Source organism: Pipistrellus hanaki (assembly GCF_964339955.1).
Source record: "Pipistrellus hanaki genome assembly, chromosome: 7".
Taxonomy (NCBI): Eukaryota; Metazoa; Chordata; class Mammalia; order Chiroptera; family Vespertilionidae; genus Pipistrellus; species Pipistrellus hanaki.
The window spans coordinates 88,234,787-88,250,497 of NC_140509.1; the positions used below are offsets into that span (position 1 = coordinate 88,234,787).

The 15,711-nt window shown below is 65.7% G+C and overlaps 1 protein-coding gene across 1 annotated transcript; it reads right to left on the minus strand.

The window, feature by feature from the left end:
• Positions 1 to 367: 367 nt before the first annotated feature.
• THBS2 (thrombospondin 2) lies at positions 368 to 14,806 on the minus strand. Its single transcript, XM_084890868.1, is given in 24 exon segments — positions 368 to 3,147; positions 3,400 to 3,497; positions 3,888 to 4,159; positions 4,469 to 4,696; positions 4,975 to 5,209; positions 6,058 to 6,176; positions 6,773 to 6,932; positions 7,493 to 7,600; positions 8,114 to 8,332; positions 8,741 to 8,896; positions 8,976 to 9,103; positions 9,577 to 9,750; positions 10,282 to 10,458; positions 10,563 to 10,725; positions 10,727 to 10,734; positions 10,879 to 10,902; positions 10,905 to 10,938; positions 10,940 to 10,975; positions 11,588 to 11,728; positions 12,146 to 12,342; positions 12,732 to 12,768; positions 12,770 to 13,396; positions 13,805 to 14,376; positions 14,648 to 14,806. Coding segments are annotated over 24 exon segments (4,155 nt in total). The 5' UTR covers positions 14,700 to 14,806; the 3' UTR covers positions 368 to 2,957.
• Between the last annotated feature and the right edge of the window lie 905 nt (positions 14,807 to 15,711).

Below are 15,711 nucleotides of genomic sequence, written 5' to 3' on the forward strand. Positions count from 1 at the left end.
TCCAACCAAGGACAACAAGACGATCCCACAGGCAGGAAACAGTCCGCTGGACGTCCGTATATAAACACTGGACAGTGAGCGGTCCCTGACACTGAGCGCAGTCCACGCTCTATTGTGCCAGCATTTCCCCTTTCTGCGGTCCCCCATACCCTCTCTTCAGCCTGAAGCCACTGCCCAGACCAGCCCTCAGGACACCAGGGCTGGGCCAGTCCGGCTCCTGGGATCTGTGGCATGTTCACGGGGTGGGGTGGGGTGGGGTGGGGCGGGGCGGGGGAGGGGGCAACAGCAAACCTCCCATTGGGGTATCCCCTTCCTGCCCTCCTCCCCTGGGTGGAAACTTCTTTTTTAAAAAAGGGAGAGAGATCCATTTCTGTAAAACCTTTTACAGTTTATTTTCTGCTGTTCATCGTTTAAGTATAAAATGAGGCTCCAGCTAAGCCCAGGGTCCGTGGCGAAGCGCTGACCATGTGAACAAATAAATAAACATTTACAGTCTTTGGCAAAACAAGCGAAGTCTCATCAATCTGTACGAGAAAATTTAAAAAAAAACATAAATAATTTACAAAAAATATGGTACATTCTAATATTCACATCGCCATCCCACAGCACTGCGGCCTTCCGCAAACACCGCCCACGGCAGGCCACACCCCCCAGTCACGTCTGCCCCTGTTGTCGTGGGAACAGAAGTCCACAAAAAAGTGAGAAGTGCAGCAGAGTACAGAAAGCCAGCCTCAGAGGAAGCAGCAAACAGACTTTATCAGTGAAATGTGCGGTGAGGCAAGCGCTCGGGGGCTCGAGATCTGGCCTCGAAGGAAATGTGAGCAGAAAGGAAGGAGTTGGCCCGTTGGACAAGACCAGCTTCTCTGCTGAGACAACCCCTGCAGAAAGGTCACGCGGCTTCAAGCACCAGCGAGACCGGCCCGGTGCGGGTGCCGGTCGTGGCAGCTTTGGCCAGACCTGCTGCCGCGTGAAGAGGATAGAGGACGGAGGAAGGTCGCATCAGAGCCACCAGCCACGCTCATCATCGTTTATTTATTCTACCGCGTTTACAGCATGTTGTTCTGACCGCAGAAGTTACCGAGCCTCGGATTTTGACAGGAAGATCTGCTGTAACCACCTTGATGTTGTCCTGTGCTAGTCAGGTGCTTCTAGACCTCGCCCGCCCGTGTGTCCCTGACAGGTGTCAGGTGAGTCCTGTGATGGACTGCCTTCTGTCTTCTTTCAGGAAATGCAGGCACAGCATGTGTCTGGACCTCAGTGAAACCCATCACCCATCAGGTGCAGGCAACTCTGCCGTGGTTTCAGAGCCTCGACTGGGAGTCAGACCGGTGGACACTGCCCATCCCTGCCTGCCTGGCCTCGGGGCAGAGGTGGGAGAGAAGCCAGGAGAACTCTCGGTCAGACATGGGCCAGGTGGCGACTGGTGAGCTCTCCCGAGTCCTTGAAGCTCGAGCAGCCACGTGAGGGCCCCGTGGGAGGGCACCGCCAGGCCCCACCCAACCCATGTGCCAGCCAGTGGGCAGGATGTTCCCTCCTGGGCAGACCCATCTCTGCCGACGGGGCGCTGTCACTGTAGGAGAGATTAGGGGAGGGGTTTGCCTTGCCCGGCCATGCCCCGCTTCAGCCCTGAGGGAGCCTCTTCCGTGGGAGCTAACGTGATGCGAGCGTGGACAGCCCCACGGGAGCAGCAGCAGCTGGGCGTGAGGTGTGTGGGCTGTCTCGCGCACAGGATGCCCTTCAGCTCCGTGTGCACGTAAGCACAGTCGGCAGCCACACTGCACACGCACCCGTCATTCTCTTTAAGCAAACAAGAAGCGATGCCCCGGGGGCGACCACACCACGCAAAGTCTCGTGTGCCATCACTGCTTCCTGGCGGGCTGGGCGTCCATCTTTGGGCCCATTGGCATCTGCCCTCTGGAGGCACTTGGGCTTGGGGTTGAAGGAGGTGAAGAGCCACTTGAAGTTAAGGTCAAGGTCAGGAGACGCTGCCAGAGAGAAGCCGGGGACAGCACGAGGAGGGTCCAGTAACGGCGTCTACAGTGCGAGCGGACACGCGTCCAGGTCACACATCTGGAGAAACAGTCCGAGGTTAGGATGGCATTTGTCTATTCCATTTCCTTTTACCTACAACCTAAAATGCCATTATTTTAATTAAAAAAAAAGACATCCATGTCCCACCAGCGTTGCTCAGGGATTGAGTATTGACCTATAAACCAGGAGGTCACAGTTCGATCAGGGCACATGCTTAGGTTGGGGGCTCAGTCCCCAGTGTGGGGCATGCAGGAGGCAGCCGATCCATGATTCTGTCTCATCATTGCTGTTTCTCTCTCTCTCTCCCTCCCTCCCTCTCTGACATCAGTAAAAGTACATTTTTAAAGAGACGTCCACACGCGACTGGACGATGCATGGATGCAGACCTGCAGGGAGGGCACCGACATGCAGAAAGGCCACTGGCACCGGACAAGGACGCTGACCGGAGGCAGGAAGGTAAGTCAGCCCTGAGCCGTTCTCGGCCTCAGCGTCTGTGTCACGTGTGTCTGAGCAGCCGCTCTGAGCCTCCCTTGCCTCGTGGCGCAAGCAGTGTTTTCTGGTCCACATGAAGGCATCCGGCCCGGCGGGAGCCGGTTCCCTCCAGGTCAGTAATGATTTGAGTCAAATGCCCTTGTAGAAAGAGCACCGAGCCTCCTCCCTGCCTCCCCTCCTCCCTCTTGCGGTCTCTCCCTCCCTCTCGCTCTCGCTCGCTCTCTGCCTTTCACAGGGCAGTGCTGTGAAGTCCCATCAGGGGCCTGGAGGTTAGAAAGCGCCGGACGTGTGGCTGGTGCCACGGATGGGAGGGGCTGTGAGCGTTTGCTCAGTGTGTGGCCTCCACATTCCACTTAAGCTGTTACAACAGCTCGAGCCGAGCAACCAGCATCTGCCAGGCAGGCCGAGCCCTCACTCACACCGCAGCCTCGTGGTCAGCCGCCCAGGTGCCCCCGCCTGCCTCCGCCTGGCCGTGCACACCCACCTCTGCACTCGTACTTCAGGTCCGAGAAATAGACCATTTCTTGAGAGAAGACAAACAGGCCGAGCCGCCCGCCCGCGTAGGTTTGGTCGTAGATGGGTCCCGAGTCCGCCATGACCTGCTTCCCTTCGTGCACCAAGACCCTGCGGGCGGGCGGGCGGGGAGGGGTGAACTCCGGGGAGGGCTCCTGGGAGGAAACTGCTTGCTCCTGGCCCTGCCCCAGCTGCGATTCCGGCCTCACCCCCATCTCATCCCCATCCCCATCCCCTCCCTGCACCCCTCCTCATGCCACAATCTCTGACCCAGAGCAGGCGGTTGGCCACGTCTCTGCCTTTCAGAGCCAAAGACGGTCCGTAGTGAGCAGCACGTCCTTCTGTCCCTCAGGAGCGGCTCACCTTATGTAGCCCGTCCGGGGCCTGTGTGTCAGGTGCCACCGGTAGGCAGTGTAGTCCTTCCAGCCAATGTTTTTGGGGTCATGCCACAGTGTCCGCACCTGAGGGAACATCGCCCCGAGTCCTGAGTGCAGTCACAACAGCAAATGGGAATGGGGACATTGCTCCGCATTCCAACCCCGAGAACCCACCCATGGACTAAGCTCCAGGGCGGATGGAGAGTTCCCGACAGGGACCAGGATGTGCAGTGCTAAGAGCACAGCCCTGAGCCGGGTCAGGAACCAGGTCTGGACCCTCCACGCCCTGAGCCGGGACCGTGGGAGAAACACCTCCTTTTAAACCATCTCCCTGTCCAGCTGGCCAGAGAATCGCCCGCATGTGTACAAAGTGCCCACGCGGTGCCTGTGATTAGGGGAGACTCGGTAAGGGTTCACGTTGCTGTCACCGGGCCGAGGACAAAGAGGAGGAGTGTCCTGGGCGTGGCACCCTACCTGCCCCGCCGTGTTCCCCGTGTGCCACAGCGCGTTCCTCAGGTGCTCGCCGGTGCCGGTGGTGGAGTTGACCACCTTGAGGGACACGCCCGAGTAGCCGTAGGCGCGGGTGGGCTGGTCCTCCCAGTAGGTCTGGGTCACCTGCTTCCACATGACCACGTAGAAGCGGCTGCTGGACTGGTAGCCGAAGACAAAGCCCGCATAGTCGTCGTCCCGGTCCGTGTTCACGTAGAAGGTGCCGCTGAAGTCCACCGACCCGAACTCGTCGAAGCCTGTGGAGGGGCAGGCGGAGGTCAGAGCCGCTCCCGCCTGCCGCCGGCTGTGCCGCCCCACTGGCTCTGTCCCCGGAGTGAGCACGCACAGGCTCCTCCTGCAGACCTACGGGCCGCACAGCCACACGCGCCCCTGCGTCAGGGTCATGAACAGCAGGGCAGGTGGCTTCCTAGACAGCCGTTCGGAGGCGAGGGCGAGGCGAGGGCCAGCTCTGAGCTGTGGGGTTACGGCCGTGGGGCGGCCACGGGGACCCCGCGTCCCCCGGGCTGTAAGGAGCAGCCCAGACCGGAGGGCGCGCCGAGGCTCACCCACGGCGATGCCGGGGTCCGAGTTGGCCGTCTGCACCAGCTCCTTGCCCTGGTGGCGGATGACCCAGTTGGGGTCGATCTGCGTGGTGCCCTTGGGGTCCAGGTGCACCATCTGGAAGTTCCGGAAGTCGGTCTCGCTGATGGCGTTGTTCTCCGGACACACGTCGTCGATGTCGGGGACGCTGTCGTTGTCGAAATCGTCCCTGCAGGCATCGCCCCGCCCGTCACCTGCGGAGGAGGAGGGGGGCGTGAGGAGGGGCACGCCCGCCCACCCGCCCGCCCGTCACCTGCCCCAGGAGGAGAGGAGCGTGAGGCGGGGCACGCCCGCCCACCCGCCCGCCCGTCACCTGCCCCAGGAGGAGAGGAGCGTGAGGCGGGGCACGCCCGCCCACCCGCCCGCCCGTCACCTGCCCCAGGAGGAGAGGGGCGTGAGGAGGGCATGCCGGCCGCCCACCGCGGGAGCGGCTCTCGCCGGAGCCGGGCGGGCACGCCCAGGGCACACGCACCGTCGGCGTCCTCCTGGTCGGGGTTGGAGACCAGCCGGCAGTTGTCCCGGTCGTCGGGCACCCCGTCGTTGTCGTCGTCCGAGTCGCAGGCGTCGCCGCGGCCGTCGCCGTCGTGGTCGGCCTGGTTGGCGTTGGCGATGTAGGGGCAGTTGTCCTGGTTGTTCTGGTGGCCGTCCTCGTCGATGTCCTCGTTGTCGTCGCACTGGTCGCCCACCAGGTCGTTGTCCACGTCGAGCTGGGCACAGAGACCGCCGTGAGGGCTCGCCCGGTCTGCGGCAGGAGGGCTCCCGAGACCACGCGGCCGTCCACGCCGCCCGGCGGGGGCTGGTCTCCTTAGGGAGACGGGAAGCTTCTGGAATGAAGCCCTTTCTGACATGGTCCGCGGTCACACACAGGTGGGCAACAGCAGGTTTACCATTGTTCGTACGGGAAATAGCACGACAATAAATAATAACACAAGAATAGCCCTGGCCGGTGGCTCAGTGGTTAGCATGCCAGCCCATGGACCGAAGGGTCGCAGGTTCGATTCCTGGTCGAGGGCACATACCTCAGTTGTGGGTTTACTCCTTGCCCCAAGTTGGGGCCCATGTGGGAGGCAACCAGAAGATGTGTCTTTCTCATGTCAATGTTCTGGTCTCTCTCTCCCTTCCACTCCCTCTAAAAGTCAATGGAAGAATATCCTTGGGTGAGGGTTAGAATAACAACAACAATAATATTGCAAAAATAACCTCTGCTCCATGTGCTCACAGCTGTAAACCCACAGCTGCCCGCCCTGCGTCCTGTGAGCTACATACACATTCCCATGTGTCTCCCGAGGCAGCTCTGGGAAAGCCAGCGCTGGCTGAGCCGGGGAAGTGCGTGCAGACAGTGTGATGGAGACACGAAGCCTCCGACCACACGGCGAAGCCTCCGTCCGTCCAGCCGTGGCCACCGAGGCGCGAGGGCCAAGCGTAGAGGTCAGCTCGGCACGTGTTCCCGTGTCGGGCCTTGGCCGAGCTCGGGGACCCTCACAGGGACGTAGTGCATTGTCTCTGAGGCTGAGAGGCCCCGCCCCGCCCCGCCCCGACGCCCACGGTCGCCCACCTGGTCGGGGTTGTGCACCAGGGGGCAGTTGTCGCAGTGGTCGCCCACGCCATCGCCGTCCGTGTCCCTCTGGTCCGTGTTGTAGACGTAGGGGCAGTTGTCCCGCTCGTTGAAGACGTCTGTGGGGGAGAGAAGCATGGGCTCCGTCCCTGACCCTGACAGCCAGGCTCCCGCTGGCCGGGGCAAGTGCGGCCACGCTGCGTGGACGCCCGGGGGACATGCCCGTTGGCGTTCAGGTTGCACCGGGCGGCCCCTGGCTGTGCCCGGTCAGCCTGTGAGTCGGCGGTGCTGTTCTCCGAATAGCCACTCAGGACTCGCCCTGGAGCACCGTCCCCACCGAGCGGGAAGGAGCGGCTCACGCGGGCTTTCAGCCGCCACCTTCGCCCACAAACAGACCGACCACAGAGCCACTGAGAGGAGCTACGGAGAGACAGGTTCCCAGTGGACCCCAGCGGCAGTGACGAGGCAGCAAGCACTCCGAACCACGAGCCCAGGAAAAGCGTGAGAGGCCTGCGGTGGGGGGAGGAGCACCAGCTGCGGGGCAGCCGGAAAGGGCAGAGGCTGCGCCCGGTCCACGGCCCGGGACTGACGGGCAGACGAGAGCACTTGGGCGCCTCCTGGTCCCGGCCGTGGGCGCGCTGAGCAGGTCCCGCAAACGGAACAGATGTGGCCCCTCACACGAGCCTCGGCCCGTGCGGCGCGGGCGCGGACTGACCGTCGCCGTCGATGTCCACGGAGCAGGCGTCGCCCTCGCCGTTGTGGTCGGTGTCGATCTGGGCGGGGTTGTGCACATGCGGGCAGTTGTCGCAGCGGTCCCCCACCTCGTCCTGGTCGTAGTCGAGCTGGCGCGGGTTGAAGAGGAGCTGGCAGTTGTCCTGCAGGGAAGGCGAGGGAGGAACTAGAGAAGCAGCCGGCAGACACACCGTCCAGCAGAGGTCAGAGGTCGGGCTCTGCGCGTCCACAGGGGTGTGGCCAACCCAGCACACTCCTGACCTCGGACCTCTTCCTCATGTGTGCGCCTGCCTCTCTCTAGTGCAGAGATGACAGCACACACTTCCTGGTGAAGGCAGGGGCGTGGATACGAGCGAGCTAATGAGAGTCTGGGCCAGCGGAAGGCGGGTGCACACAGCGGGGAGGGAGCGCTGGTGTCCTCTGCCCCGCAGGTCCGGTTAGTGTGGCTGTAACGCCTACACATCGCCACAGGGCATGTCGCGGTTTCTGCCACAGTCCCGCCCACCGCTGCGCCACCAACGAGAAGCAAGTTAAACGGTGAGCCACGCTTGCAGCCGGGCGCCCGGCAGCTCCAGGCTCAGCCGTCCCTCCCTCGTGGGTGACGGTGACACAAGCAGGAGCCTGTGCAGTGTGAGGCTCCCGTCCCTGACCCCTCCCTCCGCTCCTGACCGCGGCGCAGGGCCCCGGGGACACGGCCACCCACCTTCTCGTCGCTGACGCCATCGTTGTCGTCATCCTCATCGCAGGCGTCGCCGATGCCGTCCCTGTCAAAGTCCTCCTGCCCGGAGTTGGGCAGCAGGGGGCAGTTGTCCTGGGCCAGAGGAAGCACAGGTTAGGACCCCGGCCCTTCCTCCAGGAGGCGCAGTGACAGCTGGGGACCGAGATGGAGCCTCCCGTCTGTCGGCTTCGCGGGAGGGCCGCCCGAGAAACCGCGTCACCGCCCTCAGAGCAGAGACCGCAGGCACGGCGGACCCTGTGAAGCTGCCCAACGCCTGGGAGGAACAGCTGCTCCGAGAAAACATGGACGTGGACAGAGCCATACTGACCCTTCTCCTTCCCGCCAGCGTCAGCTCATCCACCAGGAGGCCCCAGCTCCCGGCGTCACCACGGGCCCGGCCAGTCAGGGACCCTGTGGCCGACGGCTCACAGCCCAAGCTGCCCTTGGCCCGCCCTTCCCAGAGGCAGGGGCGTGCATGACGCTCACCGCTCCGGTTTTATAAACCCCACAGGCCAAGGCCGGGCTGTGCAGACAGCGACGGGAGGGCACAAAGCGCCCGAGAGGGCCGGGGACAGTCCCCCAAACAGGGCCCGGCCTCGCCCTCACCTTGGTGCAGTGGTCGGTGGCGTTGGTGGCACAGACCAGGTTCTTGTTGGGCCAGCCGTCCAGGTCCGAGTCCTCCCCGCAGACGAGCCCGTCGCCCGCGTAGCCCGTCTGGCACTCGCACTTGTACATGGGGTCGCTGAAGTGGCCCAGGTAGATGCACTCGGCGTGCCGGTGGCAGCGGTGGGTCTTGTCCTGGCACGGGTTCTCGGGCTCACACACCTGGGGGAGGGCACACTGGTGGGACCCTGGGAGCCCGGCCCCACCCTCGGGTCCAGGCCACGTGCTCAGGGCTGTGCGACCTTCCCGGGGCCTCCCTAGGGTGCCTCCGAGGGACAGGCGCTGGGGCTCTGCTCCTTCGGAGCCACCGGAGCACCGAGCACTGCCGACACCTGCCAGAGCCCCGGGCGCCGGAGCTGCTGACGCAGGAAAATCTGAGCTGGTCCTCACGGCCCTGTGGCCGCAGCTGAGCCTGCCCCCACGTGGTCAGCTCTCGAGGGCAGACAGTGGATGTGGATCCATCTTGGCCGTCTCCCAGAACGCTGCCCTTCCCCCTTCTGCACCCTCTGTCTCCCAGATCCTGGCTGACCGTTTGGAAGACTGAGTCACCAAGGGCCGCGCCCTGCTCACCTGCTTCCCGGTCTGCGCGGCCTCCAGGCCGACCCCGAAGGGCTGGGTGCCCTTGTAGCGCGGCGGGCAGGGCAGGCAGTGGAACCCGGGGTCGGTGTTGACACAGCGCTGGGACTTGCTGCTCATGGAGAAGCAGACGTCGGTGACCAGGGCGCACTGTGGGGACAAGCAGGGGTGAGCCGCCCGCCCGCCCGCCGCCCCCGAGGCGCCCTCTGCCTGCCCGGCGGGCACCCACCTCGTCCAGGTCCTCGCAGTGGGTGCCGTTGCCCAGGAAGCCCACGGGGCAGGAGCCGCAGGACCAGGAGCCGTCGGGGAAGCTGTTGCACTGGGCGCCCGGGAAGCAGGGGTTGGACAGGCAGCCGTCTGCGGGGGAGCGGGCGGTCAGGCCCTGGGGGGTGGGGCAGCCGCAGAACCGGCCCAGGAGCCCCTCAGACTCCCCTGCGCCCGGAGGCACCTGGCGGTCAGCGCTGCAGCGTGGTCGTAGGGAAAGTGAGGGACCACGTGCTGGAGACGGGCACGTAAGGGGGTGACACACACGGTGGGGACACCGCGCATGGGGAGGGGGGCAGGCGCCACGCAAGGGGTCCCAGCACAGATGCCTGCCGTCTAGTCCCCAGGCCACGCTGAGCTGCGAAGCGGGGGAGAGCACATGTGCATCACAGGCTCCTTACATGCGTGCAGCCTGCGCACACGGCTCTGCGTCTACAGAAACGCGAGTGTGGAGGCGCCTGGCTCGGGTCGGGCACGGGATCTGTGTGCTGCGTCCCTGTTCCGCGTTCTCTGCGCCCTCTCCCTTGGGCCAGGATGAAACCAGTGGCCACTCGGCCCACACGCACCTGCGGGGCAGCCCCGCCTGTTGCACATGTGCTGCTCCGTGCGCTCGCCCACGCAGGCCTTGCCGCCGTGCCGGGGCTCCGGGCTGTTGCAGACGCGCGTGCGCTCGCGGATGCCGCCGGCGCAGGTGACGGAGCAGGTGGACCACGGGGACCAGGGACTCCAGCGGCCGTCGACTGCGGGGAGAGCGGGGACGGGATGGTCACCCGGTGCCCTGCGGCCGGGCGGGCAGCCGTGATGCGGGTCTCGGACGCGGCAGAATGGTGAGAAGCCCTTTGGTGACCGAGGTCAGGGCCCCGGAGCTGAGGGTCTCGGGAGAGAAATCAGCCCCTTTGGGTGTGGAGGGGGCGGGGCTGCAGGGGCCTCGGTCACGTGTGGAGATGTGTGACCTTGAGGTTCAGTGCTGATCGCCCCACACCTTTCTCTGCGTGACAGACCCCGGGAGCCAGCCCCCCGGGGGCCCACATCCTCTGTCCTGGAGTCACGCCCAGTGGCCGGTCGTGGCCGGCACCTCGTCTGGGCATCGGCTGCGCCCGTTCTGGTTCTGGTCCCTGCGCCGGTGCAGACAAGAGCAGTGCCAAGCCCGTGCTGGGCACTGACACCCAGGGCTGCCTCCAGGCCAGCCAGCGAGGGGCCTGGGCTCCTTCCACCTCCCGGGCCTGCCAAGCCCTGGTCCCAGCTGCCCCACGCGCCCGCCTCCCACTCACCCGGGCACGGGGCTCCCTGGCAGCCTTTGGTCTCGCGGCCGCTGCCCTTGCAGCCCTTGCCCCCCATCTGGGGCACCGGCGAGTTGCAGAGGCGGATCCGTGTGATGTTGCCGACCCCACAGGTGGCGGAGCAGGAGGACCACGGCGACCAATGGCTCCAGCCGCCGTCCTGCCGGACTAGCACACAGAGGCGAGGGCGTCAGCAGCGGCCGTCAGCCTGGGCGGAGGGACCGGCGGAGCCCATGGACCCACCTCGGAGCAGACCCAGGCCCCGGACTCACTGCGGTGGTCGCACTTGCCCAGGCTGCAGGCCCGCGTCTGGATGGAGGGCCCCAGGCAGGTGTTGCTGGTGACATCGCAGGACCTTCCTCTCTGCTGGGTGCCGGGCCCACAGGTGACGGAGCACTGGGTCCACTCCGCCCAGGGCGACCAGCCCTCCTCGCCCGTCCGCCACTGGGAGGGAAACGAGCCGGTCAGGCTCCCGGGGCGGCCCGGACAGAAGCCTTGTACCTAAGTCGAGGCCTCGCAGACGCTGCTGATCCCTGGGCAGTGGGTAGACAGCGGGTGAAGCGCCCTGGGCCCCCCGAGGGGACTCACAGGGGAAGCAGGACGGGCAGCAGTCCCCTCCAGCAGCGACGGGTTGGCGCAGGTCACCGTGCGGGCAGGAGATTTGGTGGCAGACGGTTTTAAATTTCTGCGAGGAGAGAAAGGCGTTGGTGCAAGCCTCTCGGAGTAGTCGGCCCCGGGGCTGGCAGGGTGGAAAGGCCCCTCGAGTGGGCACAATGGTCTCCACCCCGCAGACCCTCAGTCACCATCCCGGCACTCAGAGAGCTGGCCCTGGGCCCCGCCTGCCTCCCCCAGAGCCACGGCCACGAGCAGGCCTGCGGGGAGCCACGGAGACCGTCCGGCTGTGGGCGGACAGGCCTGCGGGAGCTGGTGCTGTGTGACGTCCGAGGTACCATCCAGAGACCAGTGACAGGAAACATGGAGGACCGGAGTGACCCCGGGCCAGGCCGTGGGCGGGGGCCAGCCGCCCGGTGTCTTGGCTGAGCCTCCTGGCCCTCGCGGAGTGAGTGGACCTCACCGGGCTAGAGGCCACCAGGCGGCTCTGTCCACCGTCTGTGGCCACTGGTGACCTGGCCGCCACCTCCCCCCGGACTTTGCTTTCTTTACGCGCAGAGCAGGGCGGCTGATGGGCGTCATGCTGTGGCCACCTCCCCTTGTCCGCGCACACTGCCCCACACCCGACGGCCGCCGAGGCTGCTGCCGGCCAGGGCCAGGGCTGAGGCGGCGGCTGCGGCCTCACCTTGCAGGTGCAGCGGGTGCAGCTGTCCACCACCCAGGTCTCGTTTTCCGCGAAGAAGCGGCCGTCCTGCCAGCACGCGGACATGTTCCTGGTCTTTGGGGGGCCGCCCATGAGCTCCCACAGCACCTGGTTGTCGTCGGACTGGGAGCCGGTGGGTTAGAGACAGACGGGAGCACCGGGTGAGGGACGGACAGGCGGGAGCACTCAGGTGAGGGACGGACAGACGGGAGCACTCGGTGGCCGTGCTCCCTGTGAAAGGCCCCGTGGCCCGGCCAAGCCGGCACCTCACTGTGCCCCTTCCACCTGACACCTGCTCACCACCCCACCCCACGCTCCTGGTAGAAGATTCCAGAAGGAGTCCTTGGTCTTTCTGTGGCCTTCCCCTGACCCCCGGGCAGTGAGGACGGGCTCAGCCGTGTGTGCGGGGGGGGGGGGGGGAGGGGGGCCTGGCGCAGTGAGGAAGGGCTCGGCCCTCGGCCGTGTGTGCCCGGGGAGGGCCGGTGTGCCGGGGGAGGGCCGGTGTGCCGGGGGAGGGCCGGCGCCCGGCCCGGCACCCACCACTTTGCGGAGGCTGTCGTGCAGCTGGTTGACGACGACGCGCAGCCCTGACAGCTCGTGGGCCATGCTGCCCAGCTCCTCGCAGGAGCGCTCGCACACGCCCGGCCGCTGTGCCGCGCTCGGGCCCACGTAGGCCGTGGTGACCGCCGGGCTCAGGTGCAGCGTCTCCGTGTTCTCGCCGATGGCGTTGGCCTCCGCTGCGGGGGTGAGGGAGAGCCTGGTCGGACCCCAACCACGGGAGGACCGCCCCCTCCTGACCCGCTCGGACTCGGCCTGAGCCGCCCAGCGGGGTCAGACGGCGGGCACCAGGCCCAGGGCCGTGCTGCTGCGTGGGCTCCGCGCTCCGGTCCTGGCACGTCCCTGACTCCGTCACAGGCTCTGCACGTCCCAACAGCCCCCCTCCGCCGCCGAGGGCCCTCCTCTTCCCTTGTCCTTGTCCTCTCAGGCTTCTCCTGCGGCCACACAGCGCGGTCTGTCGAGGTGGCAGCTGTGCAGACTGCTGTAGCTTCTTCCCAGCCCCCATTCTCACGCACATGCACACGCGCAGACATCCGCCCGGTGGGAGTGCTCTTCAGAACACACCTACCTGCCTGGCTTTGCGGACAGCCTCTCCTGCTCAGCACGCTCCTCCACGGAGCTCTCAAACACGAGGTAGACGTTCTGCAGCAAGTGCGTGACAGGAGGAACACGGGGATGGCACACCACGCGAGGAGGCCACGCCACGTGGGTGGCGTGAGAACACGAGGCCTCTGGGCACGGGTGTTCCTGAGCCTTCACGCGGCCGGCGCCTGAGGGCGGGGCACCTGTGCAGCTCCACCTGAGGGCTGTCCTAGCTGTCCTCCTGGCCGGGGCCCCCGTGAGAACAGCAGCCTTGGTGCCCGGAGACATCTGCTGGCCCAGCACAGACACAGCGAGATTAGTGCCCCACAGCCCGAGTGTCCGTGCCTCAGCCCTGGGCAGCTCAAGCCACGGGAGCTTCTCACCCCAGCCATGACCCTGACCATGACCCTTGGCCTGGCCACCAGAGATGGACCTGGTAACCTCTGTAGGCCTTTTACTCAAATGACCGGGTGAAGCACACACATTCCCAAGGAGCACAGTGTCTGGAAGAGACGGGCCCGCTGGCTCCATCGTGGTCCTGGCGCTGTGGCTTAGAAAGACCCTCTTCCCGGAGGCGTTTAACTGAGACGCACTCGGTGTTGCTCCCTGCCTTTCCTTAGGAAAACAGCTGTTCCCCGGCCTCCCCTTGTGTCAGTAACGAGGCGGCTCTGGGAGGGGGGTCGGTACCGTGAAGCTGGCCTGGGTCCCGAACATTGGGTCAGATCCCTCGATCACATGAGCCTTCGTGCTGTTTGTGCAACTAGGAAAGGCCACCTGCAACACTGCTCTGCTCTTTCCTGGCATTGTGTGTGTGTGTGTGATGTGTGTGTCATGTTTTTGTGTATAGGTGTGAACATGTGTGCGTCTGGTGCTTGTGTGTGGCTGTGTGCACAGGTATTCATGTGGGTGTGCATGAGCATGTTTGGTATTGAAGTGGCTGTACATGCCTATGCATGCCCACACGTGTGTGTCACCGTGTGTGCATGTGTGTGTACACGTGTATGCACATGCCTGACCCACTCTGACTCAGGAGACGCCGCACCGTCAGCGCCCCGGCGCCTCGCGGCTCGTACGCACCCGGAAGTGGCTGTCGCGGGCGGAGCCTTTGGCCACGTACATCCTGCTCTGGTCCGTCTCCAGCTGCTCGTAGAAGGGCTCGTCCAGCGTGAAGCTGTCGATGAGGGCGCAGCCCACGTGCAGGCTGAAGGTCTCGCCTGCCACCTGCACCGTGACGTTCTTCCACTGGGCGTCGGCCAGGCCCACGTCCTCCAGGGACAGCACGTGCTGGGCGCCGTCCGCCCAGTAGGTGAGGTCCAGCGTGTCGGCCGGGCCGTTGGAGACCAGCTCGAACGGCCGGTGGGCGCCGGGGCCCTCGAGGGCCAGCAGCGTGCCCCGCGTCGCGCGGTCCTGCCGCAGGCTGGCCGTCAGGAAGAAGCCCTCCCACCGCCGCATGAGCCGGGCGATGCGGCCCAGCTGGCCGGCGCTCACCGGCGGGATGTAGTCGAACCGCACGAAGCGGTAGGCCGGCACACGGGGGTCGGGCCCCCGGAACTGCTTGGCCCCGATGGTCTTGCGGTTGATGTTGCTGATGCTGAAGAGGTCGAAGGCCGTGTCCTCATCCTGGTCACCGGCTGCCCGAGGGAGCGAGCAGAGTTACGGCCGCGGGGCAGGGGCGTCCTTACGCAGTGCAGGTGGGTTTACCGTGCCAGAAACCAACGAGGCCCCTGACACCGGGTCCCCTTCCCTTCCCTCCCCAGGGGGCAGTGCTGCGGTGGAGCCTCAAAGGGGCCCCCAAAACAGCTGGCCCGGTGATGGGCCAGCATATCACCAACGACCTCACTTGGTCCAGCCCCCGCCCCTCAGATGACCTCTCATCCCCAGCGCAGGGTCGGCCAGACTCACCCTGGGCTCCGCAGGAGGCCCAGAGGGCCGGCAGGACCAGCGCCCAGAGCATCCCGCCTCGCGGCTGCGGCGCCTGCAGACATCAGAGCGGTGAGTGAGTGCAGACGGTGCTGGCTCGAGCTCCCACTCGGCGGTGACAAGGAGCTGCCAGCGGCGTGGGGTGCTCGGTCACAAGCCGTCTGACCCTGTGCGAGAGGTGGAGGCGGGGAGGGTGTCCTCGCCTGCGGCCGCTCGGGGAGGGGCCGCCAGGACCTGCGGGGGGACTGGTCTGGAGCAACGTCAGTGTGTGGCCGTGATCCCGGAGGCGTGCGGAAACCACCAAGACGACAACGCCACGCATAACCTCCTTAAACAATGAGCACGCACTGCCCGCTGAGGAGTGAGCGGGTGTGGGGTGCAGTAATTCAGAAACCAGTCACGCGCCTTGGAGGCGGCCCCCGGCTGGCGCCGGTCCGCAGGCCTGTTTTTCCTTCCCGGGATTGTCGGTTGGCCGCCTCGGCAGAGGCCGGGCCAGCAGTCAGGAGACCTGGCGGCAGCGGCGGCTGCAGTTAACCCCGCCGCCTCCCGTCCCAGGTCTGCTCCTCGTCCCGGAGGGGCTGGGCACCCAGGCCCCCCTCCTGCGCGGCCCGGGCCCTGAGCCCGATTTCTTTCCGGGCAGGACTGCCGAGCGAGGTGCGTCTCAGTGCTGAAGCCCAAGGAGCTGCCTCTATAGAAATTCTCAGCGGCCCCATCTCTCCGGGGGGGACACGCCTGCTTTACGCCGTCAGCCCCCGAGGAGTTGGAGCCTGGCAGTGGGCGGCAGCACCGGGGACGGGGAGCTGGGCAGCGGGCCTGAGCAGAGCCTCTGAGCGGGTCCCCGTCTGCAGGATGGGAAGTGGCTCTTTAGCGTGCCCGCCTGTCAGCGTGTGAGGAGTGTGTGCAGTGGGTCACAGAGCACAGCACCCACACGTGTTGGGCACACGGCCACATGCTGGGCACGCCCTGGGATGGCCCGGGCAGTGGCCGTGAGCTAGGGCAGCGGGCTCCTAGGCGGATTGGGGGACCGGAGCAAACGCTGTGTCCGC